The 25,932-nt window shown below is 30.0% G+C and overlaps 2 protein-coding genes across 5 annotated transcripts in view; one reads left to right on the top strand and one right to left on the bottom strand.

The window, feature by feature from the left end:
• LOC107439209 (uncharacterized) overlaps positions 1-14,782 on the bottom strand; it is a 29,112-nt gene extending 14,330 nt beyond the window's left edge. The window contains exons 1-8 of one of the 4 annotated variants that reach the window (XM_043051815.3): positions 14,228-14,782; positions 13,219-13,295; positions 12,915-12,984; positions 12,420-12,500; positions 9,855-9,913; positions 7,672-7,706; positions 6,352-6,461; positions 5,016-5,049 (exon numbers count right to left, since the gene is read on the bottom strand). In XM_043051815.3, the coding sequence (XP_042907749.1) occupies positions 5,016-5,049; positions 6,352-6,461; positions 7,672-7,706; positions 9,855-9,913; positions 12,420-12,500; positions 12,915-12,984; positions 13,219-13,295 (466 nt within the window). In that variant the 5' untranslated portion in view covers positions 14,228-14,782. Of the gene's footprint in view, positions 1-1,547; positions 1,660-4,239; positions 4,349-5,015; positions 5,050-6,351; positions 6,462-7,671; positions 7,707-9,854; positions 9,914-12,419; positions 12,501-12,914; positions 12,985-13,218; positions 13,296-14,227 lie in introns of those variants that run through there. The other 3 variants (XM_087149845.1, XM_087149847.1, XM_087149846.1) reach the window with 3 other exon arrangements.
• A 4,784-nt stretch (positions 14,783-19,566) lies between these two features.
• The window catches only part of LOC107437224 (uncharacterized), a 78,685-nt gene continuing 72,319 nt past the window's right edge, over positions 19,567-25,932 (top strand). The window contains exon 1 of the mRNA XM_087149839.1: positions 19,567-19,724. Within this exon, the coding sequence (XP_087005965.1) occupies positions 19,682-19,724 (43 nt within the window). The 5' untranslated portion in view covers positions 19,567-19,681. The remainder of the gene's footprint in view (positions 19,725-25,932) is intronic.

The raw sequence follows: 25,932 nt of genomic DNA, 5'->3' as shown, positions 1-25,932 counted from the left end.
AGTTTTGTTATAAGCAATAAAAAAATATCGATATTTTGGTCATTTTTTGGGTAATGTGATTCCTTAAGAACATATAAATATAATGCATAAAATAACAGAAAATAATTTTGAAGACTATTTTGTGAAGTTCTTATTTGTGTATAAATATTTTATGGGAAAAATATATAATTCAGTAACTTATGCAAAAATAAGAAAACTAATTGAGAAAAAATTCTCAAATTTGGTATAGAATCATGCTTAGTTATCTGTCATTACCAATTTGCTTGATATACATTTCAATATGCCCAAACTCTACTAACATTAATTTGAAAAGTGTCAAATAAATAAGTTTTAAATATATGAAAATAAATATTAAACATATCAATATCGTAGAACTACTATTAATTTTAGTTAATTTAATTTTATAATTCAGGTAGCAGAACCACACATGAAATTCCATACCCAACTACCCCCATTTTTTAAAATAAAATGAATCCCAATAGAATTGCAGAAGAAATTGCTTAATATACAGAAGATTTTGCATGCTTTAAATTTTTAGTGCTTATTCAAAGAACCAACGGTACAGTAATTGGGATTGAGGGTTTTAACACAATCAGAGGGAAAAAAAAAAAAATCTGAAATAGCAGAGAAATAAGATTCCTTTTTTTTGTACTATCAGATGCGTAACACCTGATATTTAGCATAAATTAATGACCTATAACAACAATCAGACTGAAGAGTTGCAAAAAGTAAAGATGCCATTGCCTAAGATGGTATGAGAGCTCAGCTTCACACACACATGTGTAATATGTGTGCACACACACATGTGTAATATGTGCACACACACATGTGTACATGTGTAATACATAGTTTTAACAAAGTACAAAATTTTAATGTTTATTTTCAAAATGCAGAAGATTTGAGGTAAAGAAAAGTTGACAGCTTTGAAACCTTATTGAAATAGGAGAAACTAATAACTTTGAAAAATTATAATTTTCTGCAATTAAAATGAATGGATAGATTAAAAATTTTATTTGATTAGTTTTTAAACATTTTGAAAAGTGATTGATAGCAAATTTTTGGCTGAGTGTTTATTTTTCAGCTGCTTCAGGAAAAGAAACGAAATTTAGAAAAGTAATTAGATAATCACAAAAAATAAGTAAAAAGTTGAAAATTGCAACAAAAAAGTTTTCTAAATAAATTTTCTTAATTGAAAAATAATTAAATTACCGCTAAACATTTAAATACTGGAAATATAAGTGTGCAATCTGTTAATTTATAACTCCAAATAAAATAGTCACAAAATATTTATTTGATAAAATAAAACTTAATTTTACAGTAACAAAAACAATTAAAATTAATGTTTTTAACTAATTCTTATTAAAAAAAGTTTACGACAATCAATCCTAATTAAAAATTTACAAAGAATAGTTGCAACATTCTGAAAAAAAAAAGTTAAATAAAATAGATATATACTAAGCAAAAATATAAAGCATTATATCAATTATTCTGAATCCTGAGGCTAGATCGGGAATAGTGCAATGCCGATCTAATTGTACAGGTCTTACCTCGGATTCAAATTCTTGGCCTTAAGGTCTTTAGCAGGTAATGCTAAAAGAAACCTCACCAGTAGATATACTTTTAATTCCATCATACATTACATCAGTGACAAAATATACCCTGTAGAAGAAAATATTCATTTGTAAAAGGTAAAACTGAAATTTTTTTTTTATTAATTATAAAGTTACTTAAAAACCTAACTTTCAAATTTTAATAACTGAGATGCCTTTAAAAATTTCTTTCCAGGTTTTTAACAAAATGTTTCATTTATCTCAAGTTTTTTAAAATAATTTTTTATGTTTTGAGTTTTCCATATTTTGTATTATAATATTTATATTAATTTATTTTTCAAATACAATGATTACATTTTGATTAAAATACAAATAAGGATATCATTTTCACCTAAGCAAATCTCAATACAAAAATTTTTTTTTCTTCTGAAACTTACATATTTCAGAGTGAGGGTTGCTATAAGTTTTAATTTGATATGATATGAAGTAATACAGTAAAACCTCAGTTAACAGGAACATTCTTGGGACCGAAAAAATTGTCCATTTACAGGAAGGGTACCCTAGTAACGAAGTTTAACACCGTAAATTGTTTTCAGAATATTTTCAAAGATGTAGAAATAATCTACAATAACTATCTATGAGTATATTTATTTAAACTTAATGAAAGATAAAAAAGAATATATAAAGAGGTGAAATTTGATATAAATACATAATTCTAGGTGCAGATAAATTAATGTAATTTTCCTGTTGGCATAGATATTCAAGTTAAGCACATGATATTGATTAGGAGCTTTCAGTCCTTAGTCGGTTTCAATTATTAGGTTCATACTCGTTTACACCTACCAAACATTTGATAGGGAACGTGGTTAATACCTTCTTGAAAGTAAACCCCCCCCACCCCGATTCACAGAAGAAAAAAAAGCAATGCATACCTGTAAGTCATGAGGACCAATGGAGTTGTTAATTCCAAATTGATCAGCTTTCAAGTGTCTGAATAAATGTTTCATTTATATGAACACCTCAAAGATTATATCAGATAAATTTTAAAAACTGGAGTTTGCAACAAAATTACAACTCCTTAAACTATAAATTTAAGAAAATGAGAAAAATCATCATTCTTTCTAGCAAACAACTTCTAAAATATTTGCCGTTTTGGAATTACTTTTTAGATTATCAATTTTATACTTTTATTTAATAATAAAGGCAATTGTTTTATCATAGCCTTTAATACAATTTTATTCCCTAAAACATATTCATAAAAAGTGAAAACAAATTTAAAAAAAAAAAGCATTTAATTTTTTTTTTTTAAAAGTTGCAATTCTTTTTAATCTAATTTTTAAAATGGTACCAGTTTCAAAACTGACATAATCAGGTTTGGTATTTAGAAGCTTTTGCTGCGGGTTTATTTCAATTTTCGTAAGTTCCATATTAAATCGAAAAAAATATACATCTTTGTTAGTTTTTTTTAAAAAATTTATCCTTTATTTACCTCTGAAAATTTCCATACATGCATGTTTATATAAGTTAATTTTTCCAATAATAGTCTGAAAAACTTTTATTTGAAGAGAGATATCTTAAAGGAATTAATTGCATAAATCTTGAACTAGACATCAATTTTGTTTTAGTTATGTAAATGCTTCAATTAAGGTTTTATTCCATCATTTATTTTAAGCATTATTACACAAGTTTCAAATTAAATTAAAATACAGTCGAACTCGTTTATAACGAGCTCGGATTTAACGAGAACTCGGATTTAACGAGGGAAACGAGAATATTTGGTTGGATCAATGTTAAGTCTATGGAACAGAAGTCGCTTTTAACGAGCAAGACCCGGTTTTAGCGAGCAATATTTTTCTGTCTTGCATTCTTTTTTCTCAACTTCCTAGTCTTTCTGTCTCATCTTTTTTTTAAAATGATAAGAAATGCGCTCGAAATCAAAAAAAAAAAAAAAAAAAAAAAAAACGCGAACTGAAACTTAATTGAAAGAGACAGGGAACGAGTTCAACGTAAGCTAACAAACTATTTTAAATATGTAGATTAATGAAAAAAATAAATGTTTTGGTAAGAATCTTTTCTTTATTTTTCTTTCCGTTTATTGTTTCTTTCGTTTAAGACTGTAGCGCAACTAGAAATTTTTTGTTGGTTGGGGGGGGGGGGGGTTGTCATTAAATTAAGAAAAGTATTTAATTAAATTAATTAATGTAATTAAAGTAAGTAAGTATTATTTAAATTTTAAGTAAACTTAATCGTTTGACTTCCCAAGCCCCCCCCCTTTTCTGGTTGCAAGCCTGCCTTAAAGACCCGTTTATTACGAGCACTCGGATTTAACGAGTACAACGCTACGGTCCCTTTGTGCTCGTTATAAACGAGTTCGACTGTATACATTTCTTGTAAATTCTTATTTAGTATTTGAAATTCAAATTTGACTATACATTTGCATAACATAAGCCTAACTTTCACTATAACAGTCTTTACTTGACTGCATTTGAGTCATCGACAAATTTTAAACTATCAAGATGGTGCTACAGATTGCTACCAGGAGGAAGTTTGAAGCTATGAGACAAAGGGAAGGACAGGGTAAAAAAATATTGAAAGAAAGTGTGACATAATTTATGGATGACCCTAACGGCATGAATCACGAGGTCAGATCGGGAAGAGTGCAATGCCGATCTAAATTTGTAAATCTTACCTCGGATTTTCACTCTTGGTCTAAAGGTCTTAAGCAGCAAATGCTACAAGATAACCTTAGAGATAAGTAATAAGAAGTGTTCTGCAGTTCCAATATAGATCATTTTGTTGATAAAGAGAATCCTATAAAAGATATATACCTTCTCAAAAGCTTAAAATTATAAATGAAATTGTTTCAAATAAACATAGTATACTCTCGATATATTCAAGTTGAAGGGAAGTTAAAAGATTTTCGAGATAAAAAGTGCAAAACTAAATATGTTCCAAAAAGTATAAAAATATATTTTAAAATATTACTCCAAAAATTATAAAAATATATTTTAAAATATTACTCCAAAAGGTATAAAAATATATTCTAAAATATTACTCTAAAAAGTAAAGTCATGAAACATTAGAATAACTTTTCATAAATATGTATGTAATGACAGTCTAAATGGCAAATCTAATTTTAGGACATAAATAATTATGCATTTAAATAGAAAATAATTGGTTTACAATAACTGTTACAACTATTATTAACAAAGTATTGGTTACAACTTTTATTGTGATTTTTCTGAAAAAATTCATGTTCTTTTTCGAAAAAAATGTGACATAACAAGGTTTTAGAAGAAACTCTTCGACATAGGAATTCAAATTAACATTAGGTGGATATTCAATGCCATGAGGAAGAAAATTTTTTTGACCTAACAAAATTTTCGAGACATGGAAGTTTCAGATACTGAGAGTATACTGTAGCCTAAAAAAATAAGAGTAAATAATACATAAAAATCTATTTACCTATTCTTTTGGCTTTATTTCCAGAAGGCAGCTCCTAACAAAGAAAAATAAAAATTAAATAAGTAATGAAATGGCATATTATTCATAAATGAATTTTTTAAATCCGATTTAAGCATCATTTTTAGTGACGCAATTGTACGAAAAGAGAAATTCCATTTTTTAAAGCTTTTTAATGGCATAGAATGACATATTGTTAACCAATCATATTTTAAAGCTGAAGACAGGTTTATTTTGTATCAATTCATTTTCTGAGCAACTACTTAACTGAAAAATGAAGTTAAGAAAGTTTAAAATAAAAAAGTCTTTAATTTTGGTAATACTAGTTAATTTAAATATGTTTTAACTGTTATTATTGTGAGAAAAGTTAACTTGTGCTTGTGAATTTTAACGTTTTTGACATAATTTTTTTAAAACAATAAATAAACATTTAGAACAATACAATGAATTATGTATTAAATTTCATAAAATTATTATTGCAGACAAATCCAAGCAAATAAGTTATCTAAAACTTTTTTTGTAGGCAAATCCTAACTATTATGCAGCAAAAAATTTAATATTCTTAAAATTTATACGTCTAATTACAATAATCTGCAGAAGTGGTTGTTTTGCGTACAATAATATCTTTTTTTTAGAACCGCCATTGAACAGCCGACCCAATTTTCGGGTTCACAACTTCTAATGCTCAACTCTGTAGCCTTGTCATTTTGAACTCAATCCAGAAGACAAGGGAACTCTTAGATAAAGTATTGGGAGAAGTTTGCTCTCGTGGAGAACTTTTCAAGGGAACTAACCTGCATTTGCGTTACAAGGAGAGGAAGACCAACCTCCCATGGTTAGCCTGACGGCAAAGGGATTCTAACCCATGATCCGTCTACCAATCTAGCAGGCACTTAACTTTTCATGCAACAACAAAAGTTATAACTTATTTAAAAACCCTGCATGAAATTTTCAGATTCCATAATATTATGCTTCAGTAAAGAAGTTGAGTTGTAAAATAATGGCTTTAAAACAAACGACTAAATGTTCAGCTGTGATAAACAAAGAATGGTTAGAAAAACCTAACTTTCTACCATAAAAAAGAAATAAATAAGTCGAATTTTTTTTTAAAAAATAAAGATGTATTGTCCGGGTACTATCACATTAATAACTTTGACATGTAAAAGAATAGTAAGTTACAACTCAAAATGTGATTTTAATACTTATTGATAAGAATTTTAATTAATCTTCAGATAAAACAAAATATTTTTGTTTAGATAACAGTTTAAATTTAACACTTAAAAATTTATTATTCATCTTCATAAATAAAAGCATAACAAAATGGCTCAAAAATTGTTACCTGAATTGTCTCATTTTCAATATAGGATATTTCAGTGTCTTTCTTTGAAGATCGTAAACATTCATCCTTTTTTATACAAGCATTCTTCCTTTCTACTTCACATGACTGATCTAAAAAAAAAGGGATAAGATTATAAAAAAAAATTGGTTAAATAATATATAATATCCACTACTAAATAATCTATTAATAATCCATAATAATCCGCTAACAAATAATCTATTAATTAGTGGAGAAATGGTAAAGTGTATAACATTAACGGATATCAAAACGACTCTCATACCGGAAACGACAACATACCTTATAACGTCAGGTTGTAATTTTGTCAGAACACATAAATACCAAAAACAAAATACTATATCAATTTCAACAAATTAGCGCTAAGCTTTAAGAAACTTTTAATCTCCTTACCTGGTATTTAAGTGGATTTAAGGAATTTTACATTCTCAGAGTAATAAAATCAAAGAAAATAATGGTTTAAATAACTTCCTTTCAAGTTGTTTCTAATTTAAAATTATTACTTAATTTCGGACACTATATTGAAATAATTGGCTCAGTGTGAACATTCTAATAGATATCAAAATAGTATTTTGACTATAGAATAACAAAAAGGACTTTATATATATACTGGTTGTTATAACTGAAGGATCAGTGTAATGGGAGGGGATCAAACTAAAAAGATAGAGTATATTTATTTTTGGAACTATAGTGGAAAGGTACGAATGTATTCAGCACTGCATTAGAGCACAGTAAACAACTATAATTGAAAACTCTAGCAATTTATAGCAAACTTCTAATTTTAAGAATAAATTTGAAGATAAAAGGGGAAGAACTATTTTGTCTGAATCAGCTTTTATGACAAAAACTATTTTTTCCCGTGATCCCCATTTAAAGATGGATTAATAGAATAATAAGACTAACACTGAACTGAAAGCAGTTAATTACTAAAATTAAAAACTTAATTGGCTGAAATTTAGATGTTTTATTTAAGCATAAGATATTTTTTATAACCTCAAGCATAAAATTTAAATAAATAATAAAATTCAAAATATAAATTAATTAATTAATAAAACTAGTATAAATTTCGTATAATTAATAAATTTTAAGTATAAAGTAATATATTACATAACAAAAATATCCAGAGAATATCTAATCTATTTTTAAATGTAAATTACTAATTGGAGGAATATGTTTAGCACAAGAATTTAAAAAAAAAAAGGATACTAAGATAATCACACATTTTACAGAAAAAAATAAGAGATAGAAATACAGAAACAAACACTATATAGTAATTTAATTTGAATTACCAATAAAATAACTTACTTTGTACAAGTCTATTCAAATAATCATTCAGTAATCTGTAAAAATAAAAAAACACAATTTTTTTTAAAATCAAAACTATAATATGAAATATTTTCAAATATGTGAATGAAAATTACTATTATAAAATATTTTATAATAGGTATTAAGAAAGTTTTAAAAGCAATTCAGGACAATAATAATAATGAAAATCTTGAAACAATTGCTAGTAATACTTAATTTGCATTATATTAATAACCGATCTATGCAAGTTATGTTTTTAGGATTTATATTTAATTATAATCCTGGAAACAGAATTTCTTGAGTATAACAGAATTTATAAATTCAAATTTGACTGCAATCTCAATGCAGTAACACTAAGACTATTACTCGCTTTAATCTAGCACCAGCAAATGTTGAAACAATGTAAAAAAATGTTTTATTTTTTTAAATATTGCATTTGAAACAAAAGGTAAAAGGATTGAAAATATCCCAAAATGATAAAAACAAAAATATTACTAATCGATAAAAAAATATTGAAGAGTATTAAACGATTCAAAATATTAAATTTTTTTAAATTTATAACAATGGGTTCCATTAATGAATTTTTGTATTTTGGATATAGGACCAGAGCAACTTCCACCAAACCACCTTCTAAAAATTTGCACACTGTATAGAAAGAAAAAAAATTCAAATCAGTGCTCTTAATTGACTTACATTTTTATATTAATAGAGGGAGAAGATATTTTATGCAAGAAAAGATATTTTCTTGCACTTCAAAGATCGAGAGACAATCATGTTCAGTCCCAAAACTTGAATGCTCCAAAGATCTTGAAGTCTATAACATCACTAAATGAATATCTCCCCTTATATTTTTAATTTCTGGAAATAGTTGAACATCAAAATTTTTTTCATAGAATATTTAAGCATTGTTTTCATTGATATATCATCCTCATCTGACTGCAAAATTTCAATATCCATTTTTATCTAGTTCATCAGCCTATTCTTTTCGAGTTATTTCAAAATTAATCCAGGATTCATAGTAATCCAAAAATTATGTTTTTCTTTTAATAGAAAAAAAAAGAATTTTTTTATTTATTTCAGAGTCATTAACTTAAACCAAAATTTAGTTGCAATGTCTAAAGTTTTTCATTCATCAGATTAGATTCAAGTAATGGTGTAGTGACTGTATATGAGAAAAAAAAATCCTTTTTACATGCCTAGTTTTTAGAGGGAATTAATGACAACATATTGAGATATAAGAAAAACAGACCCATACATTAAAAATAATATTAATACAGTCAGACGTATACTTAACAAACTTCCATGTTGCAAATTTCTCTACTTTACGATTTTTTTTGAGAAGCCAAGAGCATTTTATAAATTTCTTCGTAAAATAAACTTCAAAATAGCGACGTGAATTTTCCATTTAACGAACTTTTCCTTAAGATCCACTTTCCCTATGTCCCAAAATATTTCGGAACATTTCAAACACATTTTATGGGGGAAAAGACAATGACTTGCTTTTTTGCTGACACTTAACTTTTAGAGAAAGCGGTAAAGTCCCTTTTTGTATGCATTTCAATTAAATCAATTTACAAATCAACTTGCGAGAAAGCATAACAGAAATTTCTGAAGTATCAAACTATAACGTTACAGATCGTACCAGTCATAACTATTTTGCAAAAGCTGGATTCTTAGTCAGCGCTGAGAATTTGGAAAGTGCAGAGGACGAGAGTGATATTCCTTAAGATGAACTTGAAAAAATGTGGGTACAGCTAAGAGTGAACCACGAAATTAATGATGATGTACTGATTAATCAGTTTCTTTTCATCGACTGCAACTATAGAAACATTAACTGAATCTCATATTTTGGACAGTGTGAAAAATAAAAACAATATGAAGAAATAACCAAAACTTCATATGATAAAATCATTTTAAAAAACAATTTACAAGATAAAGTTATATCAATTGCTATTTTAAATATATCTAGTATTAATGAATTTAAAACCTATTTTGTGTTGCTTAAGTATTTCAAACGCTGATTTTCCATTTAACAAATTTTCCACATAACAAACTTTTTATCGGGATTTAGCGACTTCGTTAAATAGAGGTCCGACAGTATTTTCGCAATTGCTCCCCGCTTTACGGATAAGTTCAGTAATATTATTTTGCTTAAAATTAAAAAGAGGAAATGAAATACTTACTGTTCATTATTTCGAATCTCCTCAGGTACAACCAAATGGATCATTTTCTGAAGTTCTGCCTGAATGTGAAAAAGATAGTGTCATTAAGTCTTTTTTTAATAAGCATCAATAATTACTAATTATCTTGCATTTGCATATTGAATATGGGAAGTTATAAAATTCTTTTTATAATTTTTTTTCTTTAAGCATATAAACTTATTAATCATATAAAACCATCTTAATATCCTAAAACCATTTTAAATTTAGAAAATGAATTGAATAGTTAGCTGATATCATTTAAACAAACTTTATTCATATCTATGTTACCATGAATGTCCCAAATCTGGAGAATGTAGAATTTAACATGTGAATGTCAACAATCAGTCGCATGAGTGAATGTTGGAAGTATTATGCCTAATTTTAGATTAATTTATTCGTTGCAACTTTAATATTCATGTGATGTTTTAATATTAAATTAAGATACATTAGAAAAAAAACCAAAGTTCGAAATGTAGATCAAGCAGTGGCACTTGACTTTAAACAATCAATGTAGGGAATGCCGGGCAAACAATATCAAATTAGATCTAGCATACATTTTGGACATATTCCAAAACGACTATGTGATTGTTGACACTCACCTGTAAAGAAATTTGGTTTTTTACAATAGCATGTATATTTAATAGTAAAACTTTTGTGAGTTGGCCCCTTGTGGTTAGGATAGGGTATTATATTGCGAAATATTGATCAGGGTGCATAGCCAAATCTCTCATCAAAAAACAAGCACCTTTAAAGTTCTTTTCAAGCACTATATACATTAACAAAATGGAAAATAGTTTTCAAGCACTCTACACGATCATGATAAAATAACTAGTTTCTGACAAAAAATTCTTTTTCTGACTATATTAGCCATGATAAAAAGATCGGGATTTTTCTGTTTAATTTCAGAGGGTGGAAAATGAAGTCTGAAATTGAGAATACCTTGAAAAATGCAGCAGAGTTGCACATGAGAGTGCAAGAATTCCACCGAACGCAGCTCAGTAGACGCGCATGCAAACCCGCAAGTATTTCATCAAACATGTAACATGATTAGCTCTTTCATACGCTATGGACCGACAATACAACAATATGGAATGTGAAAACATTGATTAGAACAATGCAAAAAGTGCGCTTTTGCATGATATGTGGCAAAAATCGACATGGTAAAAGAAAAAAAAATCTCATTTTCGGAAAGGAAAAATTAAGCACTTTTTAAAAACACCCCATGAGAGAAGCCCCTTTAAGGGCTTTTAAAAAACGAAAATCAAAAATAAGCACCATTAAGCACTTTTAAAAATGCTACGTATCATGTTAATTTAATGCATACATCGTTACATCAACATAGCGGTAGCAATGCAACTGAACTGTGACTGAAAACATCAACATTAGCTGATATTCGTGATTTAGTGAAATAACCATTTAAGATGTGAGGACCCTTATCTACGCTAATGCTGTTACTGCGCTGAGGAAGATAATGTTGATTTTCTCTAGCTACAAGGTCGATTTTCAGTTCATGATGTTGAATGACAAGGAGCAAATTGAATCAAAGGCTCAATTCATGTTCATGGATCTGAAGGCAGAATGGCCAGAAAGTACAATGCAATGCATTGTTTCTCTAAGCCCATTTTTTTCTCGAGATTTTAAAGTTTTGAAGATCATTTTCATTACAAATGTTCTGTTCCTTTTTATCATACAGGATAAAACACAATAGTGTAAATAAAAATTATTGGAGGAGTAGGAAACAAATATTTAGCTATTTTTTAACAAGGCACGTGACAATTTATAATGTTTATCCATTAAACCTATGACAGTAATTTGTATTTTCTTTGTTTAAACAAGCATGTGACTATTGAAAAATGTAATTAACGTACACATTGTAATTGCTTTATAACATACACATTTTTCTACACTGCAGCAATAATGAAAAATAACTGGACTCTGAACTTTTAACTCCAACATGCTTAATCTTGGAAATTATCACAGGTCTAGAGCTTTCAATGCTTTCAGAATTATTTGTTTTTCTAATAAACAATTTCAGAGCTCATTCTAGGCAGGGTAAACAGGGCGCAGCACCCTGCTGCCCTTTTAGTCAAAAGAATCCATCCTGTTGCCCCTGAAGTAAATTAGTGCCCTGATATAATAGACTCCATACCCTTTTTTTCCTCAACCCTTCTTTGTTTTTTCCCCAAACTCTACTATGGATTTCTAAAATTTTTGTTATTTTCAACTCTTTTTATTTAGTTTGTCATTGATGTCAATACATAGATTTATATTGGAAAGGAAAAATAGCCATCACACCCCCTTGTTGCCCTTGTCTTTGAAAGTTTGCAGTTACTTCCACTATCATTAAATCATAATTATTTAGAACGTGTAAAGACCATAGAAAGAAATTATTGCCTTTTTAGAATAATAATGCCCTTTTTTTAAACTTCTGTACCATGCCCTTTTTTCTGCCTAGAATGAGCTCTGAACAATTTTAAGGCTAATTTAATGTATAAACATCAGAAAAATAAATAAATAATAAATTTAAGATAAGTGAATAAAAAATACCTCAAGCTGACTAACTTTCTGTTTCAAGAATGTCTTTTCTTGTTCACTTTCTTCAACCTTTCTTTTAATATGATCCATATCCTATAATTATGCAAATAATATAATTATATAATTTTTTTTTATTATTCAGAATGTTAATGCTTCATCCTTTTTTAATATTTCACAAAAAAAAAAAAAAAAAAACTGACAACATTATAATTTTAAATTAATTTCAATCAGAGAACATCATTAGAGAAAAAGAATCAGAAAGAAGGTACAAGAATTTGGTGGAAGAATTCAGAGAATAATGCCATTTATATGTTTTTTCCTTGTCAATTTTTTCATCAGTTAAAACAGTAGTTGTTTTCACATCAAAAATAAATATGTGTAACAACAATTAAAACTGCAATTTAAAATATAAAATAAAATTAAACAAAAAATAGTAACTATATAATAAAATTACTCATTAAATTAATAAGTAAAATCTTAATTTCTAAAAATAAGAATTATGCTTACAATTTCAGTATGGGAAAGGTTTTCCATAGTTTTGCAATTTCCTAATATGCTGGTAAAGCTGTCAGCGAGTCTTAAAAAAAAAAGAAAAAAGTAATGAGTAAAAAAGTAATGATTGTTTAAAACTTAAATAATTTAGATAAATTAATTTTTTTTAATCTATAATATTAAAATTTCTATGTCCTAAATATACTAAAATCATATTGTTGACATGAAAAATTATATGATGCAAAGTCATACAAGTATAATCAGAAATAAAAATACAAACAATGGCTTCATCTATTCCTTTTTTACTTTTCTTACTTACTCATCAAGTTGAACCTTAAGTAACGTAAAATGCTGCAACAATCCCTCTTCAAGAAGTTCAGACCTTAAATCCTTCATCTGTAAATAAATAGTGCGACAATGCAATACATGCTGCTAAAGCACACACATATAATGATCTTATCCAGATCTTAACAATTGTGAAGATAAAATTATTCACATATATTTAAATAAAGAGATTAAGAATTTTAAAATCCATAACATATTAATAAAAAACATAGTGCAAATTGAAAATTATTGAGCTGAAAGTGCAAATTGCAACTACTGACTAAAACTAATCAAAAGCTTCAACAATGATTTATTGTTATTAAAAAGATTTCTGTAACAATATCTGTTTGCAATAAGTCATGAGATTTTCGGGACAATCAGGAAATGACAAGCGAAAAACTATAAAAAAACATCAGAGAACAGTGGTGATTTCACTTCGCATGCCAACTATGCCAAAAATCAAAATCGGGATGCAGAATAAAAAGTTATGGGAAAATCCTACTATAATGCAGATACAGACAAGGTGCAACTTTCATGGGTGTTTGGGAGGATCTGCAGGAAGCGTGTCCGCACATGTAAGAGGAGCTTTAATTCTTAACACACCAGCTTCTTATTTAAACAGTTTGTAGAAATTGCCCTATGTGCGTACCTGCGCCACAATAATTACCAAGTTTTTGGCAACTTATGGGCAGTGGTCCCCGAGAAACTAGCTTTTAGACACCTCATAGTAACCGAAACCCTTTTTTTTATAAAGATTTGGCCATTCAAAAATTTTTTAGCGCCTTGACGAAGGTAGGTGCCAGAAACGGGTGTCGTTAAGAAAAAATCAACGACGCAAACAGTTGCTGATAGCAATATATCCCCTAATAAAGATATCCGGAAAATTGTTTAAAAAAATTTAACGATACTTAATCACTAAAGATGTCATGGAATATGGAGTTTGTATGTAATAAATATTGGCGATTTTTAAAAAGCATTAATTGTAACGCAAGCATTCAACTTACCGTGATTAAAGTATAAGAATTAGCTAAAGAAAAATAGGTACATCTAAGGTGCTTATTTAAAAAATGAATGATCGTAGAGGATGTATGTGCATTAAATAATATTGTAGAAGTAAACGTTGAAAACAACGAGTTAGGTACACAAGGTGATGGTATGGAAAACACAAAAAATGATTTGCCGAAGTTTCCCTTAATTTATAGCTTTCATATCTTCGAACAACTGGACCTAAATCGCTCTTTTCTGAGAAGTTAACAACAGACCGGTTTTATGCACAGAACTGGCGCTCACATCTTTATGGGTAATAAACATAACGCGTAATCAGTGTTGATCATTAAAAAGGTAGTTAAATATCAATTTTAAAAATTTTCTATTCCTGAAAACCAGTATATTATTTTGTATATTGCTTAAAGATGTCCATATATTGCTTGTAATTTATTTTTTTGCTTATTAAAGTTTTAAAACCAGATATCACTCAGATTACAGGCAATTATATGGATGCTGTTTTCGATATGAATGTAAACAAAAACAATCTCGAGCTCTTGACTTGCTCTACTTCCGGTTAGAAAGTATACAGCTGCATACTACAGTTTATTCTTCGAGGCAATATTTCCAAACAGATAATTTTATTTTTAATAATGTAAATAAACAATATAATTTTCTAGCTCAAATCAGCTGTATTTCATAAGATATCAATGATATTAAATAATTCTGGTGAGTTTGAAGAAAAAAATTTGTTTCAGTTATTTATAGAATAGATGCATCGTTAAAAAAAGGGTAACTTGATCGATGGATTTAGAAGGAACTCGCTTCTTTGGCAGTACCGATTTGGCCCCTTTTTACTATTACTGTTTATTCTTATTGCAAGCCATGCATCATCATGCGTTAGAGTTAGCATATTGTTCGAGTAGCGAGATTAGGTTCATTTTACAAATTTTCATTTAGGTTTGAATTTTCAAGCTGGTATATTGTTGACAAGGTAAGAAGTGTTTTATAGCGATTCTTTTCTTCATATGACGATTCTTTCGTCTTGAAATGACAGGTCTTTAAAGAACGATTATATGTAATGTTCATGTCTGGGGATTTTGGTGGTCAGCGGAAGTGTCTAAATTCAGAAGAGTGCCGCTGGCCACCAAAATCCCCAGACATGAACATTATTGAACATATTTGGGATGCCTTGCCACGTGATGTTCAGAAGATATCCCCACCCCCTCTTACTCCCACTGGTTCATGGACAGCACTGCAGCATTCATGGTGTCAATTATCTCCAGCACTACTTCACACATTGATCGAATCCACGCCACGTCGTGTTACGGCACTTCTGCGTGCTCGCGGGGGCCCTACTCGATATTAGGCAGGTATACCAGTTTTTTTTTTTGCTCTTCAGTGTATTTCCGATAAGATTTCTACTTTAGATTCAGGATTAGACTGAATCGCATGTAGAGTTTAATGGCAAAAACGTTGGTATAAGAATTTTGAAAAACATTAAATAAATTAAATAGCATTAAATAAATTATATAACTAGAAATCAAGAAGTCTTTGTTGCTTAAAAACTCACCCTCCACTATTTGAGATTTGTGCGAAATGTTTTTCCAGTAGTAGAGAACTCGCGTAAAATTTTTTAAACATTCAGAATTCTTGTAAGACTTTTAAGACTCTGAAGTGCATGACTTTCATATTTCTTTTTAACACTAGATTGCCTAAGGAAGTCATTTTGACTGCTTTTAATTTCAATTAGATAAACAATGATGTATATAATGACACAATTTCTTAGAATTTTGAACAACATATAATTTTTCTATTGATAATATTTACAAAAAACTTGTTATATAACTGTAAATAATATAAGAAATATTAAAAAATAATTTTAAACAAATTTCTTTACACATTATTTATTCTTTTACAATCCAGTCATTTTAACTGCTTTTGGGCAATATAGGTATATACTAAGTTTCAGACTTTCGAGTGTTAAATATGCCTGTTTTAATTATTTACAGGTAGTGGTGGAGAAAATCCTTTTAAATCTGATTTATTGCATGAAATATTACAGCAAAAGTTTTGCCTTTTGCTATCACTGATAAAAAAAAACCCATTTTCGGTAGCAATGTAATACCTTAGTAGGTGTAACGTATGTCAAAACAAGTAACTCTGGGGAACAAATTTCTTTTATTGATTTTTATTGATTTTTAACTGAATATTTTTGTTTTGCTAATTTCAATTCTGCGAGCGGTTTCTCGCTACAAGCTACAGTTTTTATGAAATTAAATAATAAATTCCTAACCAGAATTTTTTTAAAATTGACTAGAGCTAATACTAAGTATCCCCCCCCACTTTTCTTCCTACCACTCCCTATGTAGCAGAGAAGTGGAGATACGTAGTATTCACTCGAGTGAATGTTAAAAAATGGTAAGTAATGTATTAATGAATTGCATAAAAACTGTAGCTCATCTGGAGGTTATCATACAAATTTGAAATCAGTGACGCTAAAATGTCTAAGATCCCTTCAAAAGTCTCAGGCAACAAGAAAAAGCAACAAAAAACCCAGAAAACAAATGGTAAAATGAAAACATTAAAATGAAATACTAAAATAATTCACGAGGTCAGAAAGAGTCATGAATTATCACTATTAAACAGTAAATTTCACTATTTATATTACCATAAGTAATAATTAATCAATAATTCATTACCTAATGAAACTATAAATTAAATTTTTTTTATTGTTAAATAAATATTAATAAAAAGAGTAAATAGTAAAGTAATCAATGATAATGCAGTATGAAAATACTTACAATAACCAATAACTGTCAGCATTATTCATGAAAACAAGTTTTATGACATAAATACTCTGATACTATTTACTAAAATGAAATGAAAACAGATAACAATAATGCATTTTTAATTAACCTTTAATCACTATTGGATTACTTCGTATTAGCTAGTTGTACGCTGGCTGGACGATACTGTTAAATACGAGAATTTCGGGGTTTTAAATCATTACAAACTCTTTTAACGTAATATATTTGATAACAAAACAGGGAAGATGTTCACGATACAGTGCCATAGAGGAAACTGATTACAATTAATGATTTTACATTACTGCGCAGAGCTCCATCTGTTGAGTTATAGAAATTATTATTAACATTGAGAAATATTATTAAAACTTTCCCCCGATGAACTCTTAGTTCATTACTAATTGGCGATCGCAACACTCGAATACGCCATCTGGGGAGAGACCGGTTTCATGCTTTAAGCCCTTCTCCCTCCCCTCGCCTCCTCTTTTCAGTTGCATAGGAATGTTCTACGATATTTTCTCTGTTCTTAATATTTTACCTTTTTACTAAATAAAAATATTTTTTAAAATTCCTGTGATACTTTTCTTTAGAAATATGTTTAATGTAGTTTTCAGTTCTATATAGTTTTCCAACTTAAAAGATTTTAATCTGTATGAAAATCAAGAGAGAAACTAACGTACTTCCTTCCTCTATGACTTTCCACAGGCTAATGGGGAAAGCATGTGAAGTGTTGCCATAGATAGAGCATTCTGCTCTACGCCACCTGCAGCCCATTTCGATCGCCAATTAAACATTTCAAAATATTAATCAAAGTTATATTTCTCAAATGTAAGGTACTAATATTTTAAAAAATAATGTAATCTAAATTTTTTACTATATGTGGCATTCTTAATTATATAAAAATTATAATTCAATAATATTAATCAAATTCATGAAATAATATGTTTCATGAGCATTAGTTTAAACCTTTAACAAATTATTGCCTTATAAATGAAATTATTGAAATTTAAATAAATAAATATCAACTGATGTAAATAAATTATCATAGCATGAATAATAAATCAAACAATTTTCACAATACAAATTCTTTCACATGCAAAATATTTCCATTTTAAACAAACACGTATTTAATGGCGTTAATTTACAACTTCAAGGCGACGAACTCAATTTGATCCCTAGAAAATCAGTTATTTCTACCTTTCTAAAAAAACTAATTTTGTGGAAGCAAAATTTTGGTAGGAATGAGTTCAGCTAATTTCCAATCTTATCTTATCTTAAAAAGAAAGGCGTAATTCTCTCTGATGCTACACAAGAACATTGTCAACACCTTAGTCTTTGCACATAAACTTTTCTGACCGCTTTAAAGATGTCTTGTCCCTGGAAGTCCCTCAGTGGGTTCTGAACCCTTTTGGGAATATTGAAACAGCAGAGGTTCAGATCCAGGAGCAATTGGTCGAACTTTCAACTAATGAAGCTTTGAAATGATCATCTCATAGAATTTTGGCTTAAAAGCAACGTCAGTCGCCTCTACACTGGACTGTTGATTATCGTTAAAAAATCTTTAATTGCCAAACGTTTCTCTTACCTTGTCGAACTTGGATTCAATGCTGTTACGGATCAAAAAGGAGAAATTGACTCTAAATCGTGCAACGAAGGAACTTGTGTTTTCACCTCACTAAAAATATTGAACCGAAAGTTAGGAAATTGGCTCTGAACCATCAAGTAGCATCATCCCACTGACATAGTTACTCGATTGTTTCGTTGATACTACTTTTTGGTGTAAAAAAATAGTTGTTTAAATTATCTAATTGAAAACAAATGACTCTTTTTAAGCTTAGTTTTCTTTGCTGTATTTTTTTTCCATTACCGTATTTATTTTGATTATGACAAATAGACTGCGATTACATGCCGGGAGAAAAGTATCGAGTTAACGTACACATGATTTTTTTTTTCCAAAACAAAGCAAATTTAACACGTAAAAAATTGCTTAAAAATTATTCCTTTTATAATTCAGCACACCCCCTCCGTCCCCATACTCTAAATAACTGGATTTTAACAAAGAGGGGGGGGGGGCGCTGAAATGTATTTCGCTTCTTAAGGAGGCGGCAACGTTAAAAAGGTTGAGAATCGATGTTCTAAATGTAATCACGTTTCTTATCATTAGAAACATAAATTGAATAGCATTAGAAAAGAATGAATTCTTATCAAATATTATCATGATATTGATGCCCTTTCCTTACGAATAAAAGTATTATAAAAACATGATAAGCTTGAATAAAATGAAACAAATCAATATGAATGAAAATGACTTAAGTACAATGGCATGACACAAATACATAATGGCATAGATTTTAACAAAATGTTGCAATATTTTTTTATTGATTAAATTAAATGCTTTAAAATTGCTATGGCCTATTACAATTTTTGAAGCAGAGTAAATTTCTGATTTTTTTTTCTTTAAAAAAATATTCAAAAGACCTGGAAATCGTAGTATAAAAGAAGAAAATCGTAGAAAAAAATCGTAATAATATGTAACTTACACCATTTTTCCTATCTTTGAATGTTACTTACACAACTTCAAGAGATACAATCTTGTAATTACAATTTGATTTTTATAATAATTTTGGAGAGCAGCAGTGGTGAACTTGATTTGACAGGGGAACAAACATGCTGATTTCCATAATCGTATCTGTAATCTCTATTCCTTTTGGTATGAAGAATTATTATTTTATATTCTTAATGTACTTCACAAATTTTCAATTTATCTCAGTAAAAACTGAAAAGAATTTTTCATTTAATTTTTTTTCCGGTAGTGGTTTAAAATTGTTATGTCCCACCATTTCGTTTCAAATAATTAAATTTATGAATTTTTAAACATAATTAGTTATTTCCATTTTATTTCGTATCATTTTTCGTATTTCACCCCTCTTTTTTATTTCACTGACTGTAACTTACATAACTTCAGGATAGACAAGTCTGTAGTTGCAATTAGTCTTTAATTATTAATTTGAGAGTAGCATTTGTGAGTTTGATTTTAGTTGGAACACACAGTGCTGATCTCAATAATCGTATCTTTAATCATTGTTTTTTTAGGCGTGTGGCATTATTATTTTTGTTTTTCATTTCCTAATATTTATCAAAACTTTAATGCATATCACAGAGAAATTGCAACTATTTGTTTTATGAAACTAAATGCACCTAAATGAATTAAAATAGTTCTATTTGGGGCTGTCCATAAGCGATGCCACATTTTTTAAAAAATATATTTGACCCTTCCTCCCTTTTGTCACAAAGTGTACCCTATAACAAAATGTACTCCCTTCAGAATACTCTACCCTCTTAGGTTATATAACACAATATTAGCAATACAGAGACAAAACAAGAGTTATTGTATTTTATAACAAATATTATATTATATAATATTACATAATTACATATTATATTATTACACTGGTTATCATAAATTAAGGAAAAATCACAAAAATAGCGATAACTCTTTCAAAAGTAAGCCAAACCGTGCAAAATTTGCATATGTTGTCCACTAAGAGTAGCTGAGTAAAATTGCAATATGCAAATTAGTGGCGCTGCACTCGGCTTACGTCATCTGCCTGGAGCATAAAAGTCCAAGTTTGAGAGAAAGCACACAAATTTTACTGTGATTGCGACATTGAAAATCTGAGATAGCCAATTCGTAATAATGACCTCTAGGCATCATTTGCCTGAAGAACTACGATGGAGAGCCATCGGGAGACTAGAGGCAGGGCAGAGTCAATCAGAAGTGGCCAGATGGCTAAATGTGAGTCCATCTGTGGTTCATAGACTTTGGAGGCAATTTCAAACCACAGATTCGGCATCTAGGAGGTTCAGTCAAGGACGGCCAACTGTTACGACCAGTGCCGATGACCGATATTTGACATTAAGTGCACGCAGGAATAGAACCGCTACTCCGACACATCTTAGATCCTCTCTTGCTGCAGCCACCGGAAGGTTGGTGTCAACGTCAACTGTGCGCAGAAGGCTCCACGAAGGTGGTCTGTATGCGAGACGACCAGCCATTTGCGTGCCGCTCACATCACGCCATAGGAGAGACCGTTTGCAGTGGGCCCGACAACATGTCCACTGGACGTCAGATCAATGGAGGCCTGTTCTCTTTACGGATGAGTCCAGGTTTAGTCTAGAAAGTGACAGTAGACGTTATTTGATATGGAGAGAACCTGGGACCCGTTATCATCCATCAAACATCCGTGAAAGAGATGCATACGGAAGAGGCAGTGTCTGTGTTTGGGGAGGCATATCCTTAGGAGGGCGCACATACCTCCATGTCTTTCCAAGGGGAACCGTGAATGCTCAGGTTTATCGAGACAACATCCTTGATGCTTATGTGCGCCCATATGCCGGGGCAATTGGTGATTGCTTCCTGTTACAGGACGATAATGCAAGACCACACAGAGCTCGCATTGTTGATGATTATCTTCAACAGGAAACAATTACTCGCATGGAGTGGCCAGCTCGATCCCCGGACTTGAATCCTATCGAGCACGTTTGGGATGCTCTAGGGAGGCGTGTATCTGCCATCAATCCGCCCCCTCAGACCCTTGCCACGCTTGCAACTGCTTTACAAGAGCAATGGCTCTCACTTCCTATTGAACTGATAGACCGCATAATTGAAAGCATCACACATCGCTGTTTGTGCTGTATTGCTTCTAGAGGCAATCATATTCCATATTAAAGGTACTTTTTCTATTGCAAACCGATACTTCCAATTTGTTTATTTTATACATGTGCTAATTTCTATACTACTATTAATGTCTGATAATTTCTTTTTATGTTGTTTAATACCTTACTATGTGTTGTATATTGTGGGTAAGTTTCATAAAATTCCATGTGTAATTTCTTGAGTTATCGCGATTTTTGTGAATTTTCCTTAATTTATGATAACCAGTGTATATCATTAAATATATATATATATATATATATATATATATATATATATATATATATATATATATATATATATATATATATATATATATATATATATATATATATATAAATACATATATATGTTACCGGCAAAGTATGAAACGCTGGCATTGTATAGAATGCCTAGTCATTCTAAACAATGCCGGATGTGTGAAATGTGAGAAGTATTACATACTTTCCCTAGGCATTGTATAAAATGCCTAGGTATTCTATAGAATGTCGGATGCCATTTAGGCAAAGTATGAAAAAAACATACTGATGAGGTTATTATGTAAATGGTGTGCATGTTACTGTAAATGACCGAAATCGGTGGTTGTTGACTTTCACCGGTGAATGTTGACAATCACATAGTTGCTTTGGTGAATGTCCAAAATATTTATTACATCCGATTTGATATTAATTTATTTGTGGATATAATTACATTTATTTGATATTTTAATAGTTACTGACGATAGATTAGAAGAAACATCAGTGTTTGGAGAATCGGGCAAATATATACCGGACAATGGCACTTGACATTAAAAAAACATCAGTGTAGGGTATACCGGGCAAATGTATACCGGACAGTGGCACTTAACTAGACCTAGTATGACTAGACCTTTGGTAAATGTCCGAAATTTATACTAGGTCAAGTTAAGTGCCACTGCCCGGTATGCATTTGCCCGGTATACCCTACACTGATGTTTTCTTAAGGTCAAGTGCCACTGCCCGGTATGCATTTGCCCGGTATACCCTACACTGATGTTTTCTTAAGGTCAAGTGCCACTGCCCGGTATACATTTGCCTGAAACTCCAAATACTGATGTTTCTTCTAATCTATCGTCAGTAAGTATTAAAATATCGAATAAAAGTAATTATATCCATGAATAAATTCATATCAAATCGGATAACGTGTGGAATTTGTCATTTTTGAACGACATTTTGACGAATCGGAGATGTATTTTATACCTTGCCGGTTTTTCATTTGGCATTCTATGGAATGCCTAAAAAATGTATGAAATATAAATCATTTCATACTTTGCCGATAACATATATATATAAATATACAGTAAAACCTTTTTTATTGCGGTGGATAGGGACCGCATAAAAGAAATCGCACAAAAAAAAAAATTCGAAAATTTTATAAATTCTGGCATGTAATAAACAAGTTTGTACGATATACCAAAAACTTTTTTTATGCGGTTGATAGGGATCGCATAAAAAAAGTCGGACTCAGAAAATACAGCAATGATTTATGAAATAGATGAGAGAATGCTTTCAATAAAATTAAATAATTAAATTAGACCTAAAGAGATTTTGAAAATATTTAATTCTTCATTGTACATATACATGTAGAAGTTTTCAAAATATACATTAAATAGTTTGCCGCTACTCGTCGTAATCCAAAACGCGCATCTTCTTGTAATGAATTGGTTGAAAATCGCTGTCGTCGCTTGAAGATAGGGTTTCAATTGATTTGTTTTTTGGTACCATAAAGTCAGTGATCAGTTTTTGTGACGACGGTCGGCTGGTCACTTGCATGTAAACGTCACGATAGTGAGACATGCATGATCTCAGTTCTTTTTGGAGTTTTAAGCGTCTTTCCGCATTGTTATCTATTTTAAGAAAATGCGTTTCCAATTTTTTCGAAATCTGGATCCCTGCATATATTTTATCTGCTGTAATAGATTCCGGTTCTTCTTGTCCATTTTCATAATCTATCAAACTATTGATAATGTCACTATCGTCCACAGTTTGGTCCTCAATCAATTCGTCCCAGTGATTAACGCCGAAAGAATCAAAGCCTTCTTCGCCGATGTTATGTGCGAGCGCACTAATTTCAGATAATAACGTTGAAGCGTTTTCGGTGACGTTTCGATTAATTACACATTCGGACCAGATCGCTTTCCAGCACGAATTTAATGTGTGTTGTTTGATTTGTCCAATTGCTGCAATAATATGGTTTATGCAGCCTAAAATTGAGAATTTTTTTCAAACTTTAGTCAGGTTTAGTTTATCGCTCTCTCGTTTTTTAAAAATGTAGCTGAAAGTTAATTTGATATAATGTTTCTTAAAATTTGCGATTATGCCCTGATCCAGTGGTTGTATAAGGCTAGTCGTATTTGGTGGTAAAAACACTATTTGTACATTAAGATGTTCTATACAGGGATGACCGGGTGCATTATCTACAATTAGCAATACTTTAAACGGAAGACCCATCTCTTCCATGTATTTTTCAACTTCTGGTACAAAAGCATCGTTGAACCATGTTGAAAATACAGCTGATGTGACCCATGCTTTTTTATTGGCCATGAAGTGTACTGGATATTCAGATAAATTTACGCGTTTTAGCGCGAGTGGGTGTAAAGCTTTATTTATAATAAGTGGTGATAACATCTATGCACCAGAGGCATTACTGCAAAGAAGAAGTGTGATTTGATCCTTTGCCGCTTTAAAATCACTTGCAATTTTCTCCGATTTCGCAATGAATGTTCGGCTGGGCATCTTTTTCCAGAATAATCCAGTCTCATCTGCATTAAATACTTGATCTGGGCAATATCCACCATCATCAATGATTTCCGCTAATGCTTTGCGATAATTCATAGCAGCTGTTTCATCGGCGGACGCTGCCTCGCCTTGTATCTTCACGTTATGAAGTGCGTACCGTTGTAAAAATCCAGCAAACCAGCCATTGCTCGCAGAAAATGTCACTTCTCGTAAACAAGATGACGAACTTGGTTCTAAGTCCTTCAGTTGGTTGAAATACTGTCTAGCTTTTTCTTGAATTAATTCTTTGTGAACGGGGATTCGTTTTTTAGTTAAATCTTTAACCCACAACACGAAAGCCTTTTCCGTCTTCTCTATTACAATATTTCTCGAATACGATGCTCTTTTACTACTGTCGTTTGTTGTATTATTAAGAGATTCATATATTTTACTTGCACGTTTGTGTATAGCTCTGATCATGGATTCACCTAATTTAAATTCATTAGCAACAGCTGTGGATCCTTCATCATCTGCTTGTCTATTTAATATTAGAATTTTTGCTTCTAATGGAATTGTCTGTCTTTTTACTTTGTTTTGGCTATAATTATTCATTTTAAGGGAGAACTTATTATGTCTAAAAATAAAATAAAAATCATAAAAACTACATATAAATAGAAACAAAAGTAATTAATTTACCATTAATCTCACTATAAAATGAATCCTTAATCACATGAATCGTGCAAAAAACTCTGAATACGAAGCGTATATTTGAGATACGCGCAGAGGAGAATTTACAAAATAAAAATAATGGTCTAATTTTAAAATACAAAGTATTTTAACACAGCAGACGATTGTTTACCGACTTGTTTAGCGTAGAATAAATTTTAAACAGAAGAGAAAATGGAGTTGACGATAATAAATGAACTTATGAAAATAAATAAACAGAGCATCGCGAATTCCAGATACATCGTTGTCAAGGAGACCACGTAATCAGAGTTCGTCCACAACATGCATATGCACATTGATAGGAAACATTAAATTGGTGCTAACGCCGTTAAGATTCGTATACCGTATAAAAATAATTCGCACAAAAAAAAAAATCGCATAAAACCAATCGCACAAAAACAGAATCGCATAAAAAAGGACTGCACAAAAACAGGTCTGTAACAAAACACTGTACATTATTACTTCCATCAAAATACTCTACCCTCTTACGTTACATGAAGCAATATTAGCAATACAAAGACAAAACACGAGGTATTATATTTTATAACAAATATTATATAATTATATATTATTATTATTATTATATATATATATATATATATATATATATATATATATATATATATATATATATATATATATATATATATATATATATATATATATATATATATATATATATATATATATAATGAGATTTTTGAGAGTCACAGTAATGATCATTGGCTGAGTACTTTTTTTCA

The sequence above is a fragment of the Parasteatoda tepidariorum genome, chromosome 8 (genome assembly GCF_982258835.1).
Source record: "Parasteatoda tepidariorum strain Cologne lab strain chromosome 8, Ptep-v5.0, whole genome shotgun sequence".
Taxonomy (NCBI): domain Eukaryota; kingdom Metazoa; phylum Arthropoda; class Arachnida; order Araneae; family Theridiidae; genus Parasteatoda; species Parasteatoda tepidariorum.
The sequence above is the reverse complement of the archived record's forward strand: the minus strand, read 5'-3'. Positions and strand labels throughout refer to the sequence as shown.